This window comes from Ictalurus furcatus, chromosome 12 (genome assembly GCF_023375685.1).
Source record: "Ictalurus furcatus strain D&B chromosome 12, Billie_1.0, whole genome shotgun sequence".
NCBI lineage: Eukaryota > Metazoa > Chordata > Actinopteri > Siluriformes > Ictaluridae > Ictalurus > Ictalurus furcatus.
The window spans coordinates 19,016,402-19,030,972 of NC_071266.1; the positions used below are offsets into that span (position 1 = coordinate 19,016,402).

General features: G+C 41.4%; 1 protein-coding gene across 1 annotated transcript; it reads left to right on the top strand.

Moving 5' to 3' along the window:
* The first annotated feature begins 1,761 nt into the window (after nucleotides 1-1,761).
* On the top strand, nucleotides 1,762-13,189 carry adnp2b (ADNP homeobox 2b). The gene is made up of 4 exons (XM_053637675.1): nucleotides 1,762-1,992; nucleotides 3,884-4,001; nucleotides 8,250-8,342; nucleotides 9,421-13,189. Exons 2-4 carry the CDS (start codon nucleotides 3,894-3,896, stop codon nucleotides 12,082-12,084), a joined length of 2,865 nt encoding a protein of 954 aa, XP_053493650.1. The 5' UTR covers nucleotides 1,762-1,992; nucleotides 3,884-3,893; the 3' UTR covers nucleotides 12,085-13,189.
* Nucleotides 13,190-14,571: the final 1,382 nt, after the last annotated feature.

The following is a 14,571-nucleotide window of genomic DNA, read 5'->3' on the forward strand; positions in this document are numbered from 1 at the left end:
ATGTATTCTACTTGTAAGTAGATTACTATCTTGCTGCTGCTGCTCATGTCAATTACTATATTGGAACATTATAAAGTTTCAAAAGCATCTGTTGAATTTAGGACGTTAATTATTCAGACAAGCATATAATAAACTTATAATAGCCTATGTGTAATATTAACACTCTTGATTTGTTACCTCAGGGTTAATCCTGGAGTTGCAAGCTTTATCTTAAAGTCTAGTAAATATCAAGTGTTAATTCTGAAATATAAAAAATGCTAGAACAACCTGTTTCCACGCTATATTTTTTTAAATTGTTGTTACTTTTCATTGTTTACACAGTGTAGCCCAAGTTGCCAAAACGCTCTGCAAGACGTTTTATAAAAGTAACTTTCGACTGATGTACTTTCGAATGTAACTTTCATACGTAATGAAACATGTGGTAGGTTAGCTACATTATTTGCAACATCATGTAGCTAGAATGTTGTATTTGTTTAATGTGCGTGTCTGTTCTGACAGGTTTTACCTGAAAGAGTTTGATATTTTTCAAGTGCTACCTCAGGCAAAAGCGCTAATTAGATCATTTGTTAGCAGGCTACATCATTCCTTCAACTACTTCGCAGTTACAACAACAGCACAACATTACAACATTTCTTTTTTGTTTTTTAAAGAGAAGCAACTCTTCTTTATGACGCAATACCTATCTGCATTGCCCCTAATGTGGTCACGTTGTTTTAGGTTTTCACAACTTTCACTCTACTTGCACCCTTTCAACAGTTCCTTATGATTTACTGAACCAATTCTGTAGACATAGCTACGCTATAGCTAAACTGCAAATATTGGTTTCGTAATAATTCACAGTGATATCTTACAGTATCTTACACCAGCGCCTACGATATCGTAAAATAATTTTTTTTGTCCTCTAAAATATATATACATATATATGTTCACGTAGGTTTTTACCTTCCGTGAACTTCTATCGTAGATATTACGTACTTCAGGATTCACGCTTAGCTTAAGTTTTTGAGCTAATCTAGTTTGTTTGATTTGAACCAATTTTAATCCCATAACCTAGTTAACATTTGCAAACATTCAGGTTTCGAGAAGTACAGACTGTAACCTTTAGCCCTGTTGTAGCTACAATATGTTAAAATACATTTTTGTATGTACGACGGATAAATTCGCACATACGATGCTGGGAAAAAAAAGGTGACGGAAAATTTTAGACCATAATGTAGCCTGACATGTGTGGTGCATGATGGAGAACTTCAAATCAATAACTGATAGACTTTTACAATTTGCTACCTTCTAAATAGCTAGTGGAGATTTTATTTTTTTCTACTTCAGACAGAGATCAGAATAGTAATGATCGCTCGCCTCCTATTGGCCAATGACTTATGGGGTGATATGACTTCAGCCATGAGAAGTCCCTCCCAATTTTTGCAGTTGCTCAGACCAGCAACCCACAGACGCCCTCTAGTGGCTGTGTTGTGTATAGCCCCAGTAGTCCCGCCCACTTATGAGTTCCAGCAATCCAAACAGTGAATCTTGAATTGACTTAATTATGTCACCAACTTAATTTTCACACGAGCAATGAAGGTTTGAAGTGTAGTATGGGGCGAATACATCTGAGGGACTGTACAGGCTGTTTATTAAGCGTTTCTCGACTTTTAATGCACTGACATTTCATTGGTCAGGAATGAAATATGCTAATTAGGACCGTACGTCACTTCCCTGTCATTCAATGCGCCATTTTCTCTTTTTATGTGCTCGAACAACGAAGCTACATTAAGGATTAATTCGTCAGAGCGCATTTTTTTTTGTCGCTGCTGCTAAAAAAAAAATAATTAAAACTAGATTTTTTTGTGACTGTGGCGCTGTGCATCCACACTGCCTGTAATCGCCGTTGGCTCGCGGATTGGTGGGAAATCTGCTTTGTCGCCCTTTTAGGAAAAAAGCGGTAAACTCCCTCCGGAAAAAAAAAAAAAAAAAAAATCAGTGGTGCTACAGAAGGTAAGATATACAATCAGAGAACACCAGCGAGCAGAATGTGGCAGCCGGGTAATGAGGAGAAGTTCCAGCACGCCGCGTGCATGTCCTCGCGCTAAACTGAAACTATATTGTGTATCTCCAATGCACACAAACGGCACATGTTTTTATTAGATGCAGCGAATGATCTTGCATGTGCACATTTTAATCATCAAATGCGTTTGCTCGCGAGCTTCTGTCTCACCCTTGCTCTAGTTTAGTTGCATGAGATATATAATCACATGACAAGTTTTATCTTCTGAAATTAAAAAGCAAATGACGCTAAACTCACGATTAAGCTACTATTTACTTTTTTTTTTCTTTTTTTTTTTACTCCTTAATGACATCATGCATTCGTGTTTTCATCTCTAGCAAGCCAAGTTGCATGAATATCTCAAATGCATATATAGTATTTTATTTTCATGTCCTACCCGAGCTGCATCCTGGTGGTAATAATGTAGCGCAGTAATCTGTGATGATGATGATGATGATGATGATGATGATTAGCATAATTGTATCCCCTCTTTCATGTTGTCATCTTTGTACACAGTTATTTTACTGGTTATCCTGAAATCCATCTCTCACTCAAGCATCATGTTGTTTGCATCAATTAAAACCGGTGCAAGATGAACAGTTTTGCTTTTCCAGCGCGTGCACTGAAAGGTGACTTGCTTACTTTAAACACAAGGAGGTTATCTCTCACGTGCGCAGGACAAGCAGTCTTCCAAACACTGACTAAATGCACAATATCATAAATGTGCGTGCACTAGTAAAACACACACACATACATACATATATATATAAATAATGTAATGTAATGTAAAATGCACACTTGCATTTGGACCAGTCCTGTTTCATCTTTCTGAAGAGTTCTTTCTATTTAGAATGAGCTTTTTTTCCATTTCACTTTTTTCATTTCCCTTTAGTACGGTTATCTTTCCGTCTTTATTTATATTCATGGATTGCCGTTTTTAAGTTTTGCAGAGTGCATGGAGATTTATTTTGGGAAGAGAAGTTTTTGCTCTACCACAACAGGTCACGCGGATTGTTTACATGGACAACGATAATCCGATATTAACCTGATTGAGACGATACTCTGATTAAGAAACTAGCATGTAAACAGCAATTATCGATGACCTTAATCCGGCTAAAGTCATACTCGAAGTAAACACAAAGCAAATTAAGGTGTGTGGAGTATTCCTGTTTTAGTTACATTACAGGCATGTACACACCTTAATCACATTATTAACGTCGTGTGGGAGTTTTCACCGCATTTTGTGTCAGGACATGTACACACACGGCAGTGCTCAACCGTTTGACGGCAAACAAGAGAGCACGGCTGCGTCCGAAACCGCGTACTTACCTACTGTATAGTAGGCGAAATACATGTAAATATGTGGATTCGGACGCAGTCGACTATTTGCACATACAGTATGACAAATAATTAACTTCGCTTGAAGCGTTCGTGAAAATTTAAAATAAAAACACCCAAAGCTGTATACGGGACCATAACGAAGATGAACTGTATGTTGATGCGTGAAATTCTGGAGGGACGTCAGACGGCGTGGCGCGGGGACGTAATGACGTGTGCTGTTAATCGATCTATGTTCTATAACATTTAAAAGAAGAATATGAAAGAAATATTCTAAAAGAAATTCATGTAAACACCTTAATCACAATATTGTCTTATTCAGAATAAGCTCAATAATTAAATTACTGCTGTCCATGTAAACGTAGTCATGGTTCGTTGACACGTAGGTCAAGTAGGTTGAATCATTCTTAGTGAACTCTATGGCACGTTGTTGTTGTAAGTTCTTGTTATTGTAAAACAATTATTACAGTCAGGTCCTTTTTTAACATCTGTGTTCTACCTCAGGGGAGGAGCCATGTATCAGTTTCCAGTTCGAGGACTAGAGAAAATCCGAAGAACAAGAAAGAAGGTGAAAAACATTTTGGGTGAATTTGGCCTTGAAGAGTGCTTAAGCTTGTGTGAGGTGAGTGCTACATCATTACACTCCGGACTGCCAGTGCAGTTTCCTTCTGAACTAGTGCCATATTTCCATGTTCTTGTTTCCTTGTTGAGTACAAATAACAGTCATCACCTTGTGACCGTCTCTACATACAGTAGGAGCCTGACCTCTTTCCCATACTTGTGTTGCGTGGAAAACAAAATGCATGTTAAAATATAGCAAGCTAACCTTATTTCTTTCTAATAATATTATTTATGTTACTGTTAAATCATCACCAACAAATGAGTATATGACTGCGTACACCTTGGTGGTGGTAATTCTAGTGTTTATTATTATTCCAGCTCAATTATGTGGCCTTTTGCTTGTGTCTGTGTGTAGCAACATCAGTGCTGTGGACACAGAGCGACAAGCTTAACTAATTTCATAACTTTTTCAGCCTCTTGAATTTTCTGGTTTCAGGCCCCGATATGAGCATTCCCCATTGGGCACACTTCTATTCCAGAGGTCTTGAATTTTTGTGTCTTTATTGGTCTCACATAGATCACAGCACAGTGAAATTATTTTTTTTCTTTGCATATCTCAGCATGTTTGGAGGGGTCAGAGTGCATGGTCAGCCATGATACGGCACCCCTGGAGCAGCTCAAGGGCCCAACAGTGACAGTTTGGCCGTGCTGGGGCTTGAACCCCCGACTTTCTGATCAGTAACCCAGAGCCTGGCAGTGCTGGGGCTTGAACCCCCGACCTACCGATCAGTAACCCAAAGCCTGGCAGTGCTGGGGCTTGAACCCCTGACCTTCCGATCAGTAACCCAAAGCCTGGCAGTGCTGGGGCTTGAACCCCTGACCTTCCGATCAGTAACCCAAAGCCTGGCAGTGCTGGGGCTTGAACCCTCAACCTACCGATCAGTAACCCAAAGCCTGGCAGTGCTGGGGCTTGAACCCCCGACCTTCCAATCAGTAACCCAGAGCCTGGCAGTGCTGGGGCTTGAACCCCCGACCTTCCGATAAGTAACTGATATAATGACTATTTCTGACTCTCTGAGCTTGAGTAATGATTAATAACCCACCATTGAACATTCTGATGATCTGGAGTGCAGCGGACCAAAGCTTGGTATACCACCCAAGACAACTTTATAGAACGCCAATACTTTGGGTTGTATCTTACACTTTGGTATAGTTGCTTCTGGACTTTAATGAGATAATACCGATATCCGAAGGTGCAGTAAGTGAACACAACCCTGCAAGCAATGGAAGCCTTAGCAGTGGAGTGTATTCGATCACAGGGTTTGTTAACGCACAAGAGAATCCAAGTTGATGCCACGTTGGTGCACAGGCTGGGAGGCACTAGATCTTTGCCTGTTACCACTTAGGCATGTTTGTTTGTAATCGCACTGTTTCAGAGACTACAATAGTAACAGGATGGAGTTACACAACATACAGTCACGCCTGTCCAGAGTACTCAAGCGATGTACGAGCAGGGTGTGATCATCGAGACATCTCGGCAGAGTATGTGAAAATATGTGGTCAACAGTGGGCTGGTTTTCACCTCTGAACTGCTGCTGGGCACCCTGGGTATTGTTTATATTTACACTTACGGCATTTTGGCAGACGCCCTTATCCAGAGCGACTTACAGTTATCTAATTTTTAAAAAATTATTTATTTATTTTTACATCAGAGCAATTGAGGATTAAGGGCCTTGCTCAAGGGCCGCCAAGCTGCCACTGCTGGGATTTGAACTCACGACCTTTTGAACAGAAGTGTACAGACTTCGAAGTCGAACAGACTTCCAATGTTGGCTATCACTAAGCACAGGGATCTTCCCCACAAAGGTTTTGCATATGGGATGTCTCTTTTCTCCGTGAAGAATGATGAAATTGCAATGGGACTTTTCACTTGACCGTTTTTTGGGGGTTTTTTTGCTAGCCATTACAATGGCCAGATGAGTCGATGAGTTGCAAGAGTTATTGGTCTGCACGCAATGTTTCCATTGGGACTGCAGTTCAACTGTCACATTATAGCACAACTCAGCATTTCTTGCCAGAGGTATTGGCACAACAGCAGTGGTATCACCCTGTGTACATGTGGAAGCGCCCGCCAGCTGGCAAGTCACAGACCAGCTGTTTGTGTGCTTTAGGAAGCACCGTAAAGGGGCTCCACTGTGTAAAGGCAGATTAGAGACGAGATTGCAAAGGCTTATCCGAATGCAGGTCAATCGGTGCCTTCTTCAGTTCAAAAGTCATTGGACACAATGAACTTAATGGGTCACACTACAAAAGGGGCATTTCAGAAGTGGCAACATGGAGCCCACCATCAGCTTTCAGTTAACCACTTTATCCTAGTTGGTGAATCCAAAACCTGTTCTGGGAACAACGGGCTTGAGGTGGAGTACACTCTGAATGGGACGCTAGTCCATTTCAGGGCGCAATGCACACACTCATTCACATCTAGGGGCAATCTAGTTGACCTTTTGTCAGATTTTACAAATGGTATGTGAATGGTCAGAGATTGAACGTGACAGGTTTTATAGGCAACCTATATGAAGACACGGTCACAAGATTTTCATTTTAATTTGTATCCAGCAAGGAAACGCCCTCCACTACTAACACTATTCAATTCAATTCAATTTAGTTAAATTTTATTTTATAGCACTTTTTCCAATAGACATTGTCTCAAAGAAGCTTTACAGAAATATATAAACAGATATTAAAAGTGTGGATTTATCCCAACTGAGCGAGCCGGTGGCGACGGTGGCAAGGAAAAACTCCCTAAGATGTTAAGAGGAAGAAACCTTGAGAGGAACCAGATTCAGAAGGAACCCATCCTCATCCGGGTAACAACAGATAGTGTGAAAAAGTTCATTATGATTTTATATGAAGTCTGTTTGGCCTTAGAAGCAGCCGTAGTCCCAGCAATCTGGAATTGGAGTAGATGAGAGCTCCATCCAGAGGTAGGACATCCGAAACGGATCAGGCAGGTCCGGAGAGCAGAAAGGATCAGGATCGCTAGTATCTCCATAAAATCGTGTGTGGCTCGACAGAAGGAGAGAGGTAGAGAAAAGATTATTGGGACTGTGCTTAGCCTAACAGAAAGTCTAGTCATGGTAAGCTTGAGTAAACAAATATGTTTTAAGCCTGGACTTAAACACTGAGACTGTGTCTGAATCCCAAACACTAATTGGAAGATTATTCCATAACTGTGGGGCTCTATAAGAGAAAGCTCTTCCCCCTGCTGTAGCCTTCGCTATTTGAGGTACCGTCAAATAGCCTGCATCTTTTGATCTAAGTAGGCGTGGCGGATCATAGAAAACCAAAAGATCGCTTAGATACTGTGGCGCGAGACCATTTAGTGCTTTATAGGTTAATAATAGTATTTTATAATCAATGCGAGATTTCACTGGGAGCCAATGCAGTGTTGATAAGATTGGGGTGATATGGTCGTATCTTCTGGTTCTAGTTAGGACTCTAGTAGCTGCATTCTGGACTAACTGGAGTTTGTTTATGCTCCTACTGGAACATCCAGACAGTATGGCATTACAGTAATCTAGTCTAGAGGTGACGAAACCATGAACTAATATTTCTGCATCATGTAGTGACATTATATTTCTTATCTTAGAAATATTTCTGAGATGAAAGAAGGCTATCCTAGTAATATTATCTACATGAGCATCAAATGGAAGACTGGAGTCAATAATCACACCAAGGTCTTTTACTGCTGCACATGATGAAACAGAAAGACCATCCAGAGTTACTATGTGATCAGAAAGCTTACTTCTATCTACACGTGGTCCTGATGCAAGTACTTCTGTCTTGTCAGAATTAAGTAAAAGGAAGTTAATTAGCATCCAACGTCTAATGTCCTTTAAACATTCCTCAACTTTATTAAGCTGCTGTCTGTCGTCTGGCTTCACTGAAACATACAGCTGTGTGTCATCAGTATAACAGTGGAAGCTAATTCCATGTTTACGAATAATTTGACCTAGAGGTAGCATATACAAAGTAAAAAGCAGTGGGCCTAAAACAGAACCTTGTGGAACACCAAAATTAACCTTGGTATGCGTGGAGAAGTCTCCATTTACATCTACAAACCGATAACGATTGGTCAAATAAGACCTGAGCCAGGAGAGGACTGTTCCCTTAATGGGACTGTTCCCTTAATGAGACTGTTCCCCACCACTAGGCTCTGGTGGTTCTTTTCTACGTTTCAGAATCCATGTGCATTTCTGGCTTTTTATATCTGATCGAGTGAAGCGCTTTCCTTTTTTCTCTACCTCAGAGTCTTCAGGAGTTTGATCCAGGAGACAGCGTTTTTGATGCCACTGAATGGACCGATTTATCAGATGGCTTTAATGGCAAGTGGAAGAAAAAGGTGAATATGCAAATGTTCAGTAGTTTATAAATTGCATACTAATTTCTCCATGATTTGTTTACCTAAATTTGCTAAACATTTAAGCAGATGTATGTTAATTTTATTTATTTATTTATTTTCTCAGTTGGCAAGCATTAAGCCTGTGCATAAGAAGTGTACTTTGTGTATTTTGTTATGCGCACACTTCTCTGAAGGGTTTCAACAACACGGCTTTAATGCTAACCCTACATGTTGCGTGATCAGGTCATGTCTGTTGGCTATTTCTGTATTAATTAGATGGGGGGGGGGGGAATGAAAGTATATCAAATTTGAATACAAATTAGTCGTTTTGTCACCCAGCGCTACTCTGAAGTTTTTTTCCTTTAGTATCCTAAGCATTGATGAAGGCCATGGGTTTCATATGTGAATTTCGAACAATTAGATGAGTGGTAATTGTTTTTATCCTTTTTACGTGAGACCCCGATGACCTTCATCCTATGCCAACTCTGTGTCTTTCATGAGAACGTATTATTGATCTTATTATTATAAAAGAAATGTTATAGTATTATTATAGAGTGTCATCTTTCACTGGAATTCCAAGGTCACAAAATAGTGACCTTGATGGAGTGTAGTGGCTGGCCTTGCAGCGTGCTGCTTCGTCTTTATGCAGCCTTAAAAGAACTGTTAATTTATCATACACTATATGGTCAAAAGTTTGTGGACACCTGACCATGAGAGCCATATGTGCTTGTTGAACATCCCATTCCAGATTTATTCCCCCTTTGCTGTTATAATAATATTGTGTGTATTTATACTCCCAAATTCCAAATTGTCTGTAGTGTGTGAACATGTGTGTGGTTGTGCCCTGTGATGGGTTGGGTTACCCTGTCCAGGGTGTCCCCTGCCTTGTGCCCCGAGTTCCCTGGGATCGGCTCCAGGGCTCCCCCTGTAGGATAAACAGCATGGAAGATGGATGGATGGATGGATATTTGGAGGCATTTGTAACCTGTTCGGTTTAGAATACGGAGTATGTTATGACCACATGTTTATATAGCCACAATTCTAACATTTGTGTTTTTTCTCCCTCTTTTCCCTCCAGTGGATCTACCGCACCCGAGGCCTGTGCTGTCCATTGTGTAAATTTTCGACACGGTCCTGGTATTCCTTCAGGGCTCATATTCATCGCTACCATGATGATGAGCAGTCAGCCTGCAGTCTCTCTGCCTGCTCCTCCTGCCCATTTATCGGCCACCCTAAAGTCATCTCCAAGCACTATAAACTGTTCCATTTTGAAAATCAAAAGCCAGAATCTGACACGGTGACACCCCTGTCTGCTAAAGCATTAAGTGGTCATACGTTTCAGTGCCGAAAATGCCCCGTTCGTGATGATCTCTTGTACAGCATGAGAAAACATGTTCTCATTAATCATTACACCGCACTGTTGAATCGCTTTGCTGGACAAAGAGCAGACACTGAGTTGAAGGCCCTTGGTCAGATGTACAGGAAATTTTATTGTAAGGTCTGTGGTGCGAATGCAGACACCTCCGAGCACCTGCTCTATCACATACTGACCTCTGACAAGCACAGGGAATTGGATTTGCACATAAACTCTCTCATTTTTGAAACAGACGTTAAGAAGCCGCCTCCCACTCTAGCACCAAAGATCCAAGGTAGTCCTGTTATAGCAGGACCACCTAGCCAACCCTTAATGACTCCTGTACCAACTCCAGGCACAGTCTTGCCATTGGCTAATGGTGGACCTAGATTACTCCCTCCCCCTAACACAGCAGTTCTTCCTGTTCAAGCCTCAACCCTGCTTCAGCTTGCTAGCGCTGAGGCAAAAGGTTTGCTGCAGCCTGGTCAGCCACTGACTATCCAGAATGTTCAAGTTCCAAGAACTGTCTCTGCAACGCTGCCTAATGTTGGAGGAACAACTCCTGCCCCAACGCTTCAGCCGGTTATCCCTCGCCAGCAGCCAGTCAGGGTTGGAATCCCAGGTCCTCTTCATCCTCCACCACGTCAGGTTTTGCTTCCACCTGGGTTACAGTTTAATGTCCCAACTGTAAGGGGGCCACCACCACAGCCAGTGATTGTCACGCCAAGGTTCCCCTTGAATCAGCCTACCCCTAGAGGTACCATGCTTACATCCCAGTCCCTTCTGAGTCATCTGATCCCCACAGGCAACAAAGTCGATGGGCTGCCTACCTACACTCTTGCACCATTACAAGTTTTGTCAGTCCAGGCAAACAATGTCCAAGTAGTCAGCAAAGCACCGTTGCCGGTGTCCCAGAACAATGGCATGCATCAGCAAAACCCCCAAGATTCCAAGCAGACCAAGAAATGGGTCACCTGTCCCATTTGTAATGAGCTTTTTCCATCCAATATATATGACTCCCATGTGGAGGTCCATAAAGACTCATCCAAGAAGTCCAAGCTAGGCCTGGCTGCCCGAGCACCCTTTTTGAAGAAAATGCCTGACAAGACCGTGAAATGCCTGATGTGTAAAATCTTGCTGTCCGAAAAGGGTATTTTTGAACATCTGATTCATGGTTTGAACTGCTTGTTTTGTCCTGGGATGTTCTACTCCATCAAACAGCTGGTTGCGCATATTCAGGTTGAGCACAATCCAACCCAAAAGTCCAACTGTGACTTCATGAGGCGAGAGTATCGTCTTTATACCGACGAGTCTGGCTACCTCCTGTTTCCCTATTTTGATATCAACACCACGGCCCCGAAAGAGATGATGGGAGAAAAAGAGCTTAACTTGGCCCTAGTTACTAATTCACTCGATCTGATCTTTTTGAGGATGTCGCCTATGAATCCGCAAGCTGTATGCAAGATGCCCGTGCCTAAGCCGGACAGCTTAGACTGCGTCTTCTGTTCTGAGAAGCTGCTGAACATGGAGTGCTATCAAATGCACCTCAGAGAAAAGCACTTCATCGTGCCTACTGTCCATGCCATACTTAAAATGCCAGCATACAAGTGCATCTACTGTGGTGGGGTATACACGGGCAAAACAACGGTCAAAGCGATCAGTGTCCACGTATCCAGATGTCGTGCTGCGCCCAAAACGCTCAAAGATGCTGAAAGGGTCAATTCTGGACTAACGATTGGCCCCAGAGTAAGCCAAGGTTTAATTTCGTTCCCAGCACCCCGAAAACAGACTACAGCTCCAGTCCCAGGACAAGTCCAAGCATCGGTTCCAGCACCTCAACCTCAAGAGACAGATGCCGAAGTGCAGAGCAAGTTGAGGTTGGAGCTGGCTGTGAAGGAGGCCATAGAAGCTAATAAGAGAGAGAGAGAGGCCAGAATAGCAAGAAAAAAGAGGTTAGATAAAGAGAGGTGTGCTGGTTTGCCTACTCCTCCAGCTGAAGTGGTGGATGATCCTTCTGTGCAGTTTGCTCTGGATCCTACCGGAATGGAGTTACGCTCCTTTGAGACTCGCCGGGAATTCGTGAACAAGTACTTCAACGTACAGCCGTACCCAGTCAAGAAGGAGATCATTGCCCTGAGCAGTCGATTGCTGCTGAACAAAACCGACGTTGCCTGCCAGTTTGGCTCCAAACGTACCAGGTGTATGAAGCAACTGCAGCGAAACAAGGCGGTGGTGTTGTTAGGTTTCAACATGACCGAGCTGATGAAGGTGAAACACAACCTGCTCGTTCCTGAAATAGTGCCAGAGAAGCCGTCCACGGAAACAGAAACACGGGAACGTGAAGAAATAAGCGACGTGACCGAAGGGGAAAAGCTTCCTGAAAGTTGAGCACTGTACGAGGCGGAATAAATGGCTCTAAACTGGACTAAACATATGGATTAAATAAATATACTCCTCAAAACAATGCAAAAAGTGTGTATGGTGTTAATGTAGATCAGTTTTGAAAGAACCAGTCATGTTAATGAAATCTTTTCTAGCCCCGTTTTTCTTAGAATTAAATTGAATTATTAGTAAAGTAGAACTTCTTTATGAGTTCGTATGCTGTTCGGTAATGAGTTTGAATCGTCATCCTTCACAGAACGTACTGTATTACTGTTTATTACCTACTTTTGAGAATGGCACCCCTGTTATGCCACAGATGTATTGTGTGGTTTATTTGGCCTTAATTGTCCGTTTTGTATCATTTCCCTATTATGTATTTTATTTAGAGCTCTTTAAGTTAAAATGCATACTCCTATAGTGTGTTTTCTGAAATGTAATGTATTTATCGAATTATGTGCACCCCCCCCACAACCCGATACACTTTCAGTATTTCATCTTAAGTGCTTGTTCATTGATCCTGTACCTACAGCACAGGATTGTTAGTATATATATTTTTTTCCTTCCAAGAGGACTATTCATGTTTTCCTTTAGACATTTATAGTTATCTCTTTATTGAAATCTGGGATTTGGGATAGTATTCATCAAGTTAAGTAGTCAAATTCTGTGTTGCATCTGTGGACTGGCTAATGCTCTGGCCTACTGGGTCTGAGATACAACATTCTGTGTTTAACATTGCCAGATATAAGCATAGTTTATTAATGTGTTTTTTATAAAGGTAAAATGTAAGGTTGTATGAAAGGTTAATATGTCCGCACACTATGTTTTCAGACTCGTCTTGATGGTTCGAGCAAATTTCAACATTCCCAAGGTTACAGTTTGAGAAACAATGCAAAATAAACAGTCACAGGAGAGAAAAAAAAATCTTATCATTTTAAAAAAGTGTGTTTATTTCTTTGTCAGTGATGAACTACTGGATATACTGTGTAGTTACATGTGTACAAAGTATGTGGAGTTTCTGTTCGATTGATGGATGATTTTTGTTTACTGGACTGGTATGACAATAGGTACATTTAAACAAATGTATATATTTTTTGATTGTAAGTAAAACACTGGAGAAATAATATGAAGTAAGTCATTAGTGTGCTGTGTTAAATCAAGGGAGCCCAGAAACTGAACTGCAGGCCTGGACTTGGCTTGACAGTATTAGACAGTAGATGAGACAATAGATTTATTAATGCCACACAGTTTGTGTACTGTGTGTTACAGGAAAACAGCTTTCATTGACAAGTAAGTCTCTTTTCATTTTAGTTAAGTTTCCTACGTTACCCACAATGCTTTTCCTAACAGCTACCTGTTGATAGTCTGGGCAGTGTTGGCTCAGTGGTTAAAAGCTCTGGGTTACAGGTCAGGAGTCCCAGCACTGCTAAGCTACCACTGTTGGGCCCTTGGGCAAGGCGCTTAACTCTCAATAGCTTGGTTGTATAAATGAGATAAACGTAAGTCGATCTGGATAAGAGCGTCTGCCAAATGCCGTAAATGTAAATAGTGGTCCAGTTTAACTGAGCCTTTGATTCATCTCTACTTAAAGAGAATGATGCGGCAGCTCTTAGGGCTTTATTCTGTCCAGCTCTCTCACTTCCTCAACTATATGCTCTTCTCAAACAGATCAACTTGCAAAGATTCAAATTTCATACTAATACTGATTAACACCACCGAGCTTGTCATGTCATGTCGTAGCTCGCTAACTATCTGAAGCAAGTTTCTGCTGTAACCATATCTTCTAGCTCCATTATGTCCTGAAAGGTTGAGTACAAGCTTTTCTGTCTTCAATACTTTCTACGTTGGATTTCAGATTAATATGACATTGTCACTGGAAAATAGTGAGTCAGAAAAGAAGCTCTTGCTCTTTCGTTTTTCAGAGCTAACAGTGAAACCTGACTTGTCTTTTATGTTTGATGAATGTCAGTGCACAGATGACCGCATATTCTCAAAGGAATAACAAAAATAGACTAAGTACATCACAAATATTCCAGTAAACATATTTAATGTGTTTCAAGGTGAGTTTGTTCGTTAAAGAAGTACACTATATGACCAAAAGTATGTGGACACCTGACCATTACACCCATATGTGCTTGTTCAAAATCCCATTCTAGATTCATCCCCCTTTTCCTGTTATAATAAGCTCCACTCTTCTGGGAAGGCTTTCCACTAGATTTTGGAGCGTGGCTGTGGGGATTTGTGATCGTTCATACACGAGAGTATTAGTGAAGTTAGATACAACGTCAAGTGAGAAGGACGGGCGTGAAGTCGGTGTTCCAGCCCTGCTAAAAAAAAAAGAATAGAAACCATCACATAAATTTTAATGGTTCCCACTACAAATACCATTACAAACCATTAGTTAACCATTAAAACTATTACCATTTACAATAATTGGTCCTTAATGGTATCCGTTAGACATAAGGGCGGCTGTGGCTCAGGTGGTAGAGCGGGTTG

What these genes read in the sequence shown, in the direction of transcription:
- adnp2b (XM_053637675.1), top strand. Translation starts at nt 3,894, where the DNA reads ATGTATCAGTTTCCAGTTCGAGGACTAGAGAAAATCCGAAGAACAAGA. An exon ending in AGTGCTTAAGCTTGTGTGAG is followed by an intron (nt 4,002 to 8,249) that starts GTGAGTGCTACA and finishes TCTCTACCTCAG; the next exon opens with AGTCTTCAGGAGTTTGATCC. An exon ending in ATGGCAAGTGGAAGAAAAAG is followed by an intron (nt 8,343 to 9,420) that starts GTGAATATGCAA and finishes TTTTCCCTCCAG; the next exon opens with TGGATCTACCGCACCCGAGG.